This window comes from Pisolithus orientalis (genome assembly GCF_024613125.1).
Source record: "Pisolithus orientalis strain OTSU chromosome Unknown F5J12scaffold_55, whole genome shotgun sequence".
NCBI lineage: Eukaryota > Fungi > Basidiomycota > Agaricomycetes > Boletales > Pisolithaceae > Pisolithus > Pisolithus orientalis.
In genome coordinates this window covers 178429-191141 of record NW_026260836.1, presented here as the reverse complement: position 1 = coordinate 191141, position 12713 = coordinate 178429, and the positions used below count along the sequence as shown (strand labels likewise).

Genomic DNA, 12713 nt, shown 5'->3' with positions numbered 1-12713 from the left:
TAAGATAAATTACGAGGTCATTAAAGGCGTCTGGATAGTACAGCGAAGAAAGACCAAGGGATCAGTCATCCTCAAACATGTCATCATCATCATTATCATCATTATCGTCGTCAGAGCCCGAGTCAATCTCGATGTACTTCTTGGCCTTGTTCGTCGCAGCGCGTCTCGGTGCAGGCGCACGAGCAGCCACTGTATCACTCATAACGATTTCGTCATCGTCGCTGGCTGTCTTCTTGGATGGCGGCTTCTTGGCAGGTACCGGCTTGCTGCCCGACGGTTTCCGTGCAGCGGGTTTCTGAGCAACTTCTGGGGGCGTGGAGGACTTCTTGTCGAAGAAATCGGTTACTGACGCCTGACCAATCTTCTTTTTCTTCGTCGCAGGCCGGACATAAGCCTCGTCGTCATCGCTATCATCTGCCGTGGTAGGCCTAAAACGAGGATAAGACGATAGTTCTATTCTGCCAAGCACTAGACACGTACGATTTCCTCTTGGGCCCGTCCTCCTGTGCTAACGCCTTCCCTTTCCCCTTGTTCGGAGCAGGAACAGCCATCTCAATATCCGAATCAGAGTCGAGCAGCTTCAGTGCTTTCGCAGCTTTCTTCGGCGGAGGGCCAGTAATCTCCAGATCGGAGTCCGAGGCAGGTTCGGCCTTCTTCGCCAGGTTTTTGACAGGGGCCTTCTTAGGCGCGGGAGCAGGCTTTTCGTCTTCGCTCTCGATCTTGGAGGGTCCAGCAACCGCAGGCTTGGGCTTGGGTTTGGGCTCAGCCTTCTTCTTTGCAGCAGCCTTGGACGGTTTGAAATCATCCTCTGAATCATCTGAGTGGAGAGCTTTACGAGGTCTAGCGATTGTCAGTGATTTTCGGTGCTCTAGGGTAGCCTGCTTCTTCTTAATCTTTTTGCCGTTGGCGTCAAGTAAACTTCGGCTCTCATACTCCTGACATGATTTCTGGTGCAACGGTTAGCTGCAGGTGTTTGAGGTATGGAAGTCCCCTACCTCCCATTCCTTCAAGAAGTTATCGAGGTCTTCATTCCACAATCCTCTGGGTGTACGCTCGAGCAAGGCTAATAATTCAGCTTCTTTCTCCGCGGCTTGTTGAAGCAGTTTTTCAATCTAATCACCCGTGTCATAAACCAGGAATACCACAAAGCATTTTGGTACTTACTTTCTCCTTGGTCAAGCTCCAGATAGCCATGCCCAATAAGTAATCATAATCTGTGGAGCCAGCGGCTTCCTCAGCCTCAGCCGCATCATCGTCTTGGTTGATGACTTCTTCAGTCTCTCCCGCGGCTTTTGCCTTGCTTACTTTTGGGAACGGACGGAATTTGAGCTTGCGCAAGTCGGCAACAATGTCTGCCTTCTTGCGGTTCGAAACCACCAGTTCCTTGTCCACTATCATCTTCACGAATCGAGCCTGATTGGACAATCGCTCGAACTGAGTCTGCAACTCGTTGGCCAGGAAGTCCTATATCGTGATTTTTCAAGTCAATGGGACTATACCCTAAAGCAGTCAAATAACTGACCTTCCGCTTCTGATAATATGCGAGTCGCTTGGGGTAAAACTCTTCGATAATCTCCTCTGGGGAATCATACTTCTGAATTTTGCCCTCGAAGTTGAAACAAATCATGTTGCTGGTATTGACCTTGCTCGTCAGCTTGAAGAATTCAACAAGCCCTTGTTCCTCAGCCTTCTCCAGGTCCTTAGCTCCCATAGTGATGGCGAAATGCACGTTCACATTGTCGTGGTGTTCCTTGTAATCCTGACGAGTGGATTAATCTTAGTGTTCCGCATCGTGGAATGCATGAAGTACCTTGATTACACCGTCACCTTTCTCTCCAATCATAGCTTCCAACTCCGCCTTGTAACTCTGAGTCCATTTATGAATGGGTAGTTCAGTTATCTCAACAGTTGTATCATTAATTTTGCGTGCGATACCGGTGACGTCGTATTTGTGGTCGCCAACTTTTCTGACGGTACCCTTGAATCCTTTCCACCAAGGTAGCATTGGCACCATCTCTTCGCCGTCCATGAGGCGACGGAGGTTCGCGATAATGTCAACCGGATTGTACGAGGGGATATTAGTGCTCCAACCTATGAAGTTTAATGAACACCTCGCTAGACACCAAGGCGAATGATTTACCGGTTCCGATACCCTCAGCACCATTGACAAGTACCAGCGGAATAACTGGCATATAATACTCCGGTTCGATCCAATCATTGTCTTCCTTCAAGTACGTCAGGAGAGGGTCATCCGCGGGATTAAAGATCGTCCTCGTCCAAGGTGACAACTCAGTGAAGATATACCTAGCCGAAGCGTGGTCTTTACCACCCTGATCACGTGTACCGTACTGCCCATTAGGCAGTAAGAGGTTAAGGTTATTGGATCCGACGTAGTCCTGCGCGAGGTTCACAATCGTCATTGTAAGAGAAGCCTCTCCATGATGGTAGGCCGCCACTTCCGAAATATAACCAACGAGTTGGGCGACCTATAGAAAAAAGCAAGTCAACGATACTGTAGAACAAGCCATCAACAAAGGCAAACCTTTATTTCTTTCTTTAGTTTACGCTTGAAACAACCCCAGATGACTTTGCGTTGACCCGGTTTGAGACCGTCAGCCATGGAAGGAATAGACCGCACATTGTCAGCCATCGAGAAGAGGATAAGTTCTCTGTTGATGAAATCAGAGAATGGGATTTCATCCATGTTGTGATCCAGATATGTCCCCGGCTGTGTAACTTCAGAGTATGCGCTATTGCGAATACGGTCGAGCTTACTTTAAACTGCCGTAACCATTCTTTGCGTTCGTCCGCCTTCTTCTTACTGAAAGCAAGTTCAATGAGATCTCTATCGCCTTCTTTCGTGGTTGCAAAAGGTATCATGTGCTTCGCCATGTTGCTAAAGTAGTACCGTGCATCTGCATCACTGGAAGTACCGAGACCCTTTGAACATCAAATCACTACGAGCCCGACGAGCATCAGAAACACAGATTTCCTGACCTTGTAATACTTTGAGTCCCATTTGTGTGCATCGGGTGTATTTTCAAGCCATTGTTCATACTCCGGGATTGTAAAGAAGTCGATCCGCTGTTTGCCTTTGCTGACCTACACGCATGTAGCATGGGCATCAAAGTGAAACAAGAGACGGCGATCTCACTTACCCTCACAATTGGCGTCACGAATTCCACCAAGAAGTTGGGAACTTTTAGCAACGACGGGAAGAAATGATCGAGAAAGTTAATCAGGAGGCCCTTAATATGAGAACCATCGTGATCCTACGTGACCAAGCTTCACCAATCAGCACGTGCACTGAATCTAGCGACGAACCTGATCTGTCATGATCATCAGTCGTCCATAGCGCAAGCTGCTGACACTGATATATTCTTTGTTGTGCTGCAATCCCATGATCTTCTTAATATTTTGAATCTCCTCGTTCTTCATGATTTGGTCGTGTTTCGCTTCGCGAACGTTGAGTAATTTTCCGCGTAACGGGAACACGCCGAAGTGATCACGCCCAACTACACCAAGCCCAGCAACGGCTAAGGCTTTGGCAGAGTCTCCCTCGGTCAAAATAAGCGTACAGCGCTCTGCGTACTTTGTGCCCGCGTTGTTCGCGTCGGCCAGCTTGGTCATACCAGTGAGACTATAATATAATCAGAACTAAATGCACTATGTAGCTCAGTACGCGTACCGATTACGCTTCGACCCATCAGTTTTCTTGATTTGCTGGTCAGCTTTAAACTTGGCCCAGTTCAACACTTGATCGACGATGGAAGACTTTTGAACTTAAATAACTATAAGCCACGATGACACGCATATGGACAGGTACAACCGAACCTTTCTTCATGAAATCTTCCGATATTGTGGGTTTCGTTCCGAATTTTGAAGCAGTCAACGTCAGTGTCTCCTTTGTCTGACTGTCAAAGGTGGGATTCTCGATGAGGGCATTCACGAAGATCCACATGTGATTCTTGATCTGGGCGGGCTTGACGGTAGCACCTTTGTTCTTCTTAGTGATAGCGGTAATGAGGTTCTTCGCTATTTGATCTGCCATGAAGTTGACATGGGTGCCACCCTTCGTAGTTGCGATGGAATTGGCAAACGAGACTTGTTGGAACGTCCCATCGGAAACGGCGAAGGCGACTTCCCACCGATCACCTATTTGCTCGTGGATCAAAGATGGTTTCACCAGCGCAGCACCACCGGATGCTGCAGAGGCTTCTGCTGCAGCAGATGAGAGATACAATTCAACGTATTGTTTGAAATTCTTGATCTTCAAGCGCTCGTCGTTGAGGAAAACCTTGACGTTCCTGACCGTGCCCGCCAGGTCGTAAACACGCCGCTTCAGGAGAGACACAGTATCTTCATCGATTCTACTCATGCCAAACCGCTTCAGGTCGGGTTTGAACGTGACCCTAGTGTACTCTTCGCCTTTGCCATTCTTCGTTATCTTCGCATTGCCGCATTTATTCATATTATCGGTCCAAGTTTGCTTGTACTTCAAGCCAGTATTCTTGTCAGCGGTGTCGACGGTGAATTCGAGAGAGTATATGTTTGCTAGCTTTGCACCGTATCCGTTGCGACCACCAGTGAGTTTCTTTTCGTCATCGTCGTAGTTAGAAGATGAAAGAAGGTGACCGAAAATGAGCTGAGGAATGTACATCTTCTCTTTGGAGTGCATTTCGATGGGTATACCACGACCATTGTTGTAGACTGATATCGTTCCTTCCTCTACATCAATGTTCACTTTGATGGTATCCATGGTGGGATCATTGATCTTCATACCGCTAAATTAACGCATAGTATACTCCTGGATAGCAGACGTACCTTGTTGTCGGCAGCATTGACAAGGATTTCGTCAACGATCTTGAAAAAGCCAGGTACGTACTTGACCTCTCGGTGTGTCATACGATTGTTTTCGGAGTCATACGTCCACATTGGCTGTGTGATAGTCTCGACACTACCAATGTAGGAGTCTGGTCGTTTGAGAATATGCTCGAGTTGAGTCAACTGTTTGACAAAGATTCAGCTGAGAGCCTTGACACCACTATCGACAAATAATCAGTTTCGCACCTTTTGATACATTTCCGACGCGGTTTTGTCCTTCCGGCCATTCGTCACTGCGACGGGCCCCGAAACACCGTCATCCGAGGCATCCTCCAGGCCGTCCAACCCGTCGCCGTCAGCGTTTTCATCCTTGGGGGCAAGTACTTTCTTCTTAGGACCCGGCTTTGACTTCGCGGGGGGTTTGGCAGCTTTCGTAGTCGTCTTCGCGGCCTTCTTAGCGGGTGCCTTGGTCTGGGTGCACAAAGTGGCTCGCGCGACACGATCACCCAACAGAAGCAATTTAGACTTACTACTTTCTTTGGTGGAGGCGAGTCGTAGTCGCTCACACTCTCGTTTCCAGAAATGGCGTCGAGGTCAAAATTCTCTTCAGACGAACTCATCGTGGCCGTCGATGGTTGAGCAGTGCACGACTCGGCACGGGATGCCAAAGACGTGTTTTCGTCACGTGACGCTGTCGACGCGACAATCACGTGCAAAGTATGCAGTACACTACACGAAGTACAAGTACGTGGTAACCTCAAGGACGTGCCTTCACATTGCTTACAATAAGACTCTGAGGAACGTTTGGCCATATTAGCAGCCGAATTGACGAGCATATACACACTCACCTTGTAGCTCTGCACATCACCCATGAACTTCGAGACGGTTCCATTGGCACAAACCCATAGCTACAGGGGGCAATAGGCATGAAGAAAATCGGCGGTAAAACCTTGCACTAACCTCCTTCGCCACTGAGGTAATGAATCGCTCATCGTGCGAGATCACAATAACTCCTCCATTCCAGGTATTCAACACAGTCATCAGAGCATCCAAACCCTGTGAGAAAGTTAATCGGACACGACAAACATATAGAAAGCTGGTCCACGCACCTCGATATCGAGATGGTTAGTAGGCTACAAAGAGGTCATCGTGAGTCTGACCCCCATACAAGAACAAAGTCACGGGTCCCCACCTCATCCAGTAGCAAGACATGAGGTTTTTGTAGTGACAAGACAGCAAAGGCTACGCGCGATTTCTGACCACCAGAAAGCGTACCGATGAGCTGCAAACTAACACAACATTTCGGACAAGTGCGGTAACCGAACATCAAAAAACTACACACCCTGTCATTCCACTAATTTGGAAGTTACCCAGGTGGCTCCGATACTCCTGTTCTGTCCTTCCGGGGAACTTGGAAGCCAAAAACTGGACGGGTGACATCGTGGGGTTGAGTGTGTCAACGTGGTGTTGCGAGAAGTATCCTCTACACGGAGACATTTACATACCGGAAAATGGGTAGATGAAGGACCACTTACATTCGTAGTCGGCCATTTCTATTGCAGTCTCCACTAAGAGGCTTCAACTCCGACGTCAGGAGCTTGATGCTAAAAGTAGCGGATGCATGAGTGCGCCAACCTGATGAAGCTATTCAGGACATACAGCGTAGACTTTCCAGCACCGTTAGCTCCGACGATAGCTATTCTTGAATCCAAGCTAACGTCGAAGTTGACGTTCCTCAAAATAGGTTTATCTGGATTATATCCGAAGGTCACTTCAGAAAGCTGAAGCAAGGGTGGAGATATCTTTTCTGTTTCTGGGAATCTAGGGAGCAATGCTTAGACATCCCCGTGGGGCAGGACAACTAAAGGGAACACACTTGAATTTCTCGGTCTCTTCTTCTTCTGGTGGTTCCAGATCAGGCAGCTAGGACTCCTCGTTAGCAAGTATCGCAGGTCTTCGCGAAGGTCTTAATACCTTTTCCAGTATCTTCAACCTCATTTGAGCTTGTGCAGCTGCAATCACAGTGTCAGACACGCGGCTCAGGAACAGATAAAACGAGAAGGACTCGCCTCGGTTGGCGTTGTATCTCCATCTGTCTACGAATGCCTGAAGGTGTTTGCGATATTCCATTTGGTTTTCGTATTCCTTCCGCAGATTGCGGTCTCGCTCCGATTTAGTAGAGTAAAATTGAATAAAGTTTCTGCAGAGAATTTGTTGACAATCCAAAGGAAACGGCTCTTCTCGACATACCCTTTATAATAATCTAGTCTCCCTGAGTGTTGATGGACTATGTCCGTGGCAACCGCATCTCTAAACGACAGTGTGAACCGACGAAGACGCGGAACCGCGATCACCAACTCACAAGAAAGCACGGTCATGAGACCTTAAAGACGTCGTTCAGTTAGATCAGAGATGGAGAAGAGGTGCACGAACACTACGAGTAACGTGCCGGGCCATGTCTGCAAGTAATCCTCCAACCACGCCAACGCATTTAGATCAATGTGATTTGACGGCTCGTCCAGTAGTAGCAGTGCTGGCTAGCAGGAAAAAGTCGGTTTATTACACACTAGCTCTTTGGGTTGAGCGTACCTTCACGAATAGAGCTCGAGCAAGCGCAAGACGCATACTGCGAGGGAATTTCTAGCGATAAATGTTCGTGAAGGCAATAATAACACATACCGCCAACCACCACTGAATGATTTCGTCGGCTTCGACTGGTCTTCTTCACTGAAACCGAGACCTTAAAACAAGGCAGATTAGACGTGAAGCTAGTCAACGTCGTAGGAACGCACCGGCAAGTAGCGCAGCAGCTCGGGAAGGGCCGCTCTCTGCGTCCATGTCACTTAGCCGTGCATGGACTTCTGCCAGTCTCGACGAAGCTTCTTCTTTTTCGTCCTCTACACGCTTGTCATCCCCCTCTTTCTCAAGCTCTGTGAGCTTGGCATTTAGAGCTGCTTCTTCTTTGAGTAGATGATCTCGCCACACGTCCGCTTTGAGAACAGAATCCAAGGCTGTGGTATCATCGCCAACGATCTAGCAGAAACACCTTAACACCGTCACCATCCATCTCACCAGTGATAGACGAACCTCTTGTTCCACGAACAGAATTGTGATGTGTGGTGGAATCGGCACTTCACGCATAGCAATATGTCTGAGGAGAGTAGATTTTCCAACACCTGACAGACTTTTCAGTCAGCCAAATTCGAGTGAGAAAAGCTAGCAAAGCATCCACCGTTGCGCCCAACCAAGCCATAACGGCGACCATAGGCAAGGGTAAGAGTTGCACCGGACCTAACGGAAATTATGAGTTAGTGATCTACATGCATGAGAACATTTTGACGTACAGAATACGATTTGAGCCAAAGTTGACGTCGATGTTCGTGAGATGAATGTCTTTGCTTTTGTTTTTCGCACTCGCAGCAGCCTCAATAGGATTGATCTTCAAACCGTGCCGGTCAGAACACGGACTTCTGAGCAAAAGGGGAGACATTACCTTCATGAACATCTCTTCATAAGATTGCTGCATGGAAGTGAGATACGAAGGAATCGCAAACAATCTGGGAGACCTACCTGTTTGCGGTGCTGGTCAAGGAGTTTAGATCCCTCATAGAGATCCCTCCGCGCACGTTTCTCGATTTTGGCCTGCAGATGGCATGTTAAACGCAGGAAAAGTCCGTTTGAATCCCCAACCACTGCTCACCCTGAGTTTGGCCTCTTGTTTTTCGAGTTTTTTGACATCGACACGGGATGCCCTGTCACAGATGAGACGAGCACCAGTGCAAAGGGCTCTCTGCGCTCACTTTGCCTTGTTGATGCTTTCGAGGTCAACAACCCCTTCCCCGAGAGCGATGGTATTGGATATAGCACCGGCTTTACTCAAGTCCACGACTTTATCCAGCTTCATCAACTTCGGACGAGTGCTGTTCTTGGCCCGTGCTGCAAGTTGTTCAGAGAGGAGCTCTCTGAGTCTAGCCATGAGCTTCTGTACGTCCTTCGGACGGTCTATCCCTAGCGAGTCGAGTATATCATTGGCAACTTGAAGAACATCCTCTTCTGCGCCAGCGTCATCCACGAGATATCCAGAGAGGTACTGGACGATGGGCTCTTCGGTGCCCGGGAACACGGACAAGATTTCCTTTGATATCTCCTGGGTAGACATTCGCAGAATGCCAGGAGTGACGGCTGGTGACAGGTTTAATTCCGGCTTACAGCGGGAGGATCGAAAGCGTTGATTAGTGGAGGTCAGGACTCTTTAGAGTGCACTGCACTACCTAAGTAGCAGCGCCGGGGTGAAATCCGACTCGAGATCAGATGGTATTGAGACTACTTACAGTCCGCTGTGTGCAGGGTAGTAAAACTCTTCCGACGTAGCATGACCATACTTTGGTATCAGTTCCTCAATGTAAGCTAACTGCCCCATAGTACGGCGCCAGTAAACGCATAGTATTGTATACATTTCCTCTGGCCGAGTACCGTCTTCGAAGTGCTTCTTTACTTCGTTACGGCGCACTTGCATCGCTGGATTACACAGACCCGCATTATAAACCCAATTATGTTCCGCTCTCCAACCCACGATGGAGATGAAAGTCCCAGCTCCTCCGTATTTGACCTCCCCGTACAGCCCTCCACTAATTCTACTAAACCCGTTCTTCAAAGGCTGCGGACTATCTCAGACACTGATGTTCACTCCGAATCTCCACCCCAAGTCGTCGTTATATCGGGAGGGTCTGGCGGCAACGCTATCTGCAACGCTTTCGACAATGCGTGTTTCGCCCTCCCTGTCTCTGACGACGGCGGGTCCTCGAGTGAGATAATTCGCGTTCTGGGTGGCCCTTCAATAGGTGCGGGAAGTTGTCGTCTTCGACTCGCATTCGTGTCGGACGGTAACTTCGTAAATCGAAGGTGACATCAGGTCCAGGCTGGTGCGCCTAATACCGTCTGCCCGTCCGTCTTCAGTTCTATCTGCTATTCGGGAAATACTGTCGTATCGACTTCCCGCTAACGTGTCCGAACGGGAGGCTCGTGATGAGTGGAGGGACATTGTCGAAGGACGCAGTCCTCTATGGGCAGGCGTCCCGAACGACCGCAAAGAAACTATACGAGGTTTGCTTCTTCAGTGATTGAAACTCTATTGCATCGCACCCTGACGCTGTTGTGTTTCATGTGGCCAACGCCAGGTTTCCTTGTGCATTTCGAAGGTGAGGTCCTCAAACGAGCACACAAGAATTTCTCATTTCTCAACGGAAGGTATGTAATCGATTCCAGGAGCCCGTTCCGGTGACGAACTTGTGCAGCATTGGAAATTACTTCCTATCTGGTGCACAGATGTTCTTCCGATCTCTGCCTTCGGCTATTTTCCTGTTCTCATCTATCACAAACAGCCAGGTCAGTAATAATCTGTATCACTGCTCACGTCAGGACCCTTGCTCACACGGCCGTGAATGATGTATCGCAAAAGGCAAACATTCTCCCTGTCATAGTCACCAACCACACGGTGACTATCGCCGCAGAGCTTGTGAGTTCAATGCATTCCACTGACCCTTGCTGTGCCTCGCTTAGCCCCTGTTTCCAAAGGAAAACGGCGCAAGGCTTGTGGGACAATGTGAAATATCACATCCGGTAAACCCGTCGCCGTCTTTCGAAGAAGACGATCCGAATGAGCAGCTTTTTTCTCCTCTCGATGGCATGGCGTCACCTGTTCCCCACCGATCAAACGTGATGTATAGCCAAGACAATAAGGAACGCGGTTACGAACCTTTGAAGTCCCGAATATGGAGTTCGACTCTTCAGTTCACTCGTATGACAAGCGTCGTGCTCATGCGGTAAACAGGATTGTATTACATCAATGCCTACGGTCATGAAGTCCATCCCACGCCGAACCCTGAGTACATCAAAAACTTGTCTACTGCCGAAGCTCTCGTGTATTCCTGTGGTTCGTTTTGGACGAGGTAATATATCTCCTCTTGGAGTTCCAGGGCAATGCTGAGCGCGATGCATTTTATGGATGTAGCATCGTCTCGTGCTTAGCGCTCCGTGGCGTTGCTTCTGCGATAGCACGATCTAGGTTCCTGCGTGCCAAAATCTTCCTCCGTAAGTGCATTACGTCGTTGACCAGCATGTGATGTCAATCCGCATAAGTAAATGGGAGAAATGATAGGGAAACGGATGGTTACACCGCCGTTGACTATGTCAGGTGGGATTCCGTTTAATAGAGCACGCCTCTATTTTTGACGTGACGTTGGGTCATACCATAGGGCCATTGTTTCCGTTTTGAATTCACCCTATCAGAAGCCGCCTCACGGCCTGGGAAACGTACAGACGATCTACCCCATATCGGCGTTCATTACTCATCTTGTTTACTTGGAGAACACAAGCATCGCTATTGACAAAGAGGAGTTGACAGTATGAACGCCCTTTTCCTGCTTTTGACGGCTTCTGCTAATGACCAACAGGCACTGGGTGTGCAGTGTGTGGGGGTCAAAGGAGTGAAGGCAGACGGTGCCCAGTACGATGACGATGTTGTCAGGAAAGCCGTCTGTCGTATTTTAGCATAGTGACAGACTTGTGACAGCTATGATAGAGTGTTACTTGGCATTTGGACTTTGACTTCTCCAATTCAGTTGCAATTTTGGCAACAGTATTTGCCGGGAAGATGGGAAGACCCGCTTACGCCCGCCCACCCATCGTCTTTCGAAGTGTGCCTCCAGCCCGTCTGACGGTGACACCGTCCAGTTGGACTGGAGATGACTTGTATATTCAAAAGATCCGCTGCCCCAGCCTCGGGCAGTGATCATACGCTCATGCAAAATGGTTATGAAGGTGAACTTTGACTGCGTAAAAGATCCGGCCCATCTTGATCTCATACTCACCTCGATGATAGCGAAACCCATACCAGATGATACACTTTCAGTGAATACCCGTGTCTCTGACCTCCCCACCGACAGTAGACGTTCAAGTGTGGTGCTGGACTCGGAAGACGAGGACCGTCGCGAGAGAATAGGAAATATGGCCCAACGCCCTTGGCAAGCGGCGGGTGCTATCGATGTCCAGCAAAACAATGTGTCATATGTGAGTGGTGGGATTCATTTCATCGTGACATTTCCTCTTCCTCGCAGCTCATCCAATGTGTGCATATACCCCTATCTTATGGGCGTGGATGGGTGTTCAGCACGACCCGGAACCCCAAATTTCCCCGGGCAGGCCTTCTCCACGAGTCCGATTCAGATCTCGCGTGCGGATTACAGCTGGGGTCCGTCGTCACAGACGTCTATCTGACGGGCTCTCCTCCAGCGCATCCTCCATTTCGGGATCACCCTCATCGTCCATCTCGGCACCTCTGCGCACGCATGATGACAACTCTGGGGGCAGCAAGGGGTGGGGCCCGCTGGGGCGCAGAGTCAACTTACTGGCATCACAAGTTACACAGGAACGGCGGAGCCGAGCCGGCGTAAAGGTCAACGGAAGTGGCAAGCCTCGGAAGATGTACTCGACGTCTCTTGCGGACTCTGTTGACGAACGCTCCCACCTCGTGTCTTTCTACACCGGATACTTATATACCACAACTGTCGGCCGTGGTGGCATGTGCCACCTAGATCAAAATGTGGAGTGTGAACAACTGCGGAGAGGACAAACCACCGGTGCTTCCTTTGGCGAATGGCCATGGAGGCTGCTAAATCGACACGTGCGTATTCGTTTGATCCTTCCGTGAATCATTCATCGTCATTATATCTCTTCAGTGGTGGTGGTGGCAGTTGGAGCCTATCGTCTGTTGTTTCTACCTCTGCGACGATACAGAGGACGAGTGATTTATGAAACGTCGAGCTCCATTACCATGTATATCGTCACCTGCGTTGCTGCTTTCCACTATGCTGTATTGTATACATGCTGTT

General features: G+C 49.1%; 4 protein-coding genes across 4 annotated transcripts; 2 read left to right on the top strand and 2 right to left on the bottom strand.

The window, feature by feature from the left end:
• Positions 1-61: 61 nt before the first annotated feature.
• On the bottom strand, positions 62-5444 carry F5J12DRAFT_727409 (DNA topoisomerase II; the record flags this gene model as incomplete). Its single annotated transcript, XM_051741800.1, is given in 17 exon segments — positions 62-453; positions 470-947; positions 996-1112; positions 1165-1464; positions 1523-1759; positions 1811-2091; positions 2141-2486; positions 2543-2728; positions 2776-2940; positions 2998-3102; positions 3159-3272; positions 3325-3640; positions 3689-3782; positions 3835-4774; positions 4825-5007; positions 5071-5295; positions 5355-5444. The coding sequence occupies 17 exon segments, from the start codon at positions 5442-5444 to the stop codon at positions 62-64; spliced, it is 4569 nt and encodes a 1522-aa protein (XP_051595439.1).
• Positions 5445-5456: 12 nt separating this feature from the next.
• Positions 5457-9146, bottom strand: F5J12DRAFT_861735 (P-loop containing nucleoside triphosphate hydrolase protein). Its single transcript, XM_051746896.1, has 24 exons — positions 8625-9146; positions 8525-8576; positions 8395-8466; positions 8318-8344; positions 8169-8263; positions 8057-8115; positions 7912-8000; positions 7617-7857; positions 7504-7564; positions 7414-7450; positions 7258-7361; positions 7187-7207; positions 7075-7134; positions 6894-7024; positions 6799-6836; positions 6701-6747; positions 6484-6645; positions 6360-6428; positions 6167-6307; positions 6017-6113; positions 5934-5957; positions 5785-5880; positions 5673-5732; positions 5457-5617 (listed from the first exon to the last, which is right to left on the bottom strand). The coding sequence occupies exons 1-24, from the start codon at positions 8981-8983 to the stop codon at positions 5582-5584; spliced, it is 2178 nt and encodes a 725-aa protein (XP_051595438.1). The 5' UTR covers positions 8984-9146; the 3' UTR covers positions 5457-5581.
• A 5-nt stretch (positions 9147-9151) lies between these two features.
• On the top strand, positions 9152-11393 carry F5J12DRAFT_468571 (uncharacterized protein). The gene is made up of 11 exons (XM_051739580.1): positions 9152-9665; positions 9727-9927; positions 10002-10071; positions 10119-10209; positions 10283-10339; positions 10399-10600; positions 10655-10772; positions 10835-10914; positions 10963-11017; positions 11079-11226; positions 11277-11393. The coding sequence occupies exons 1-11, from the start codon at positions 9377-9379 to the stop codon at positions 11376-11378; spliced, it is 1413 nt and encodes a 470-aa protein (XP_051595437.1). The 5' UTR covers positions 9152-9376; the 3' UTR covers positions 11379-11393.
• Positions 11394-11418: 25 nt separating this feature from the next.
• Positions 11419-12706, top strand: F5J12DRAFT_861716 (uncharacterized protein). Its single transcript, XM_051746895.1, has 4 exons — positions 11419-11643; positions 11705-11892; positions 11993-12505; positions 12561-12706. Exons 1-4 carry the CDS (start codon positions 11568-11570, stop codon positions 12627-12629), a joined length of 846 nt encoding a protein of 281 aa, XP_051595436.1. The 5' UTR covers positions 11419-11567; the 3' UTR covers positions 12630-12706.
• The last annotated feature ends 7 nt before the right edge of the window (positions 12707-12713 follow it).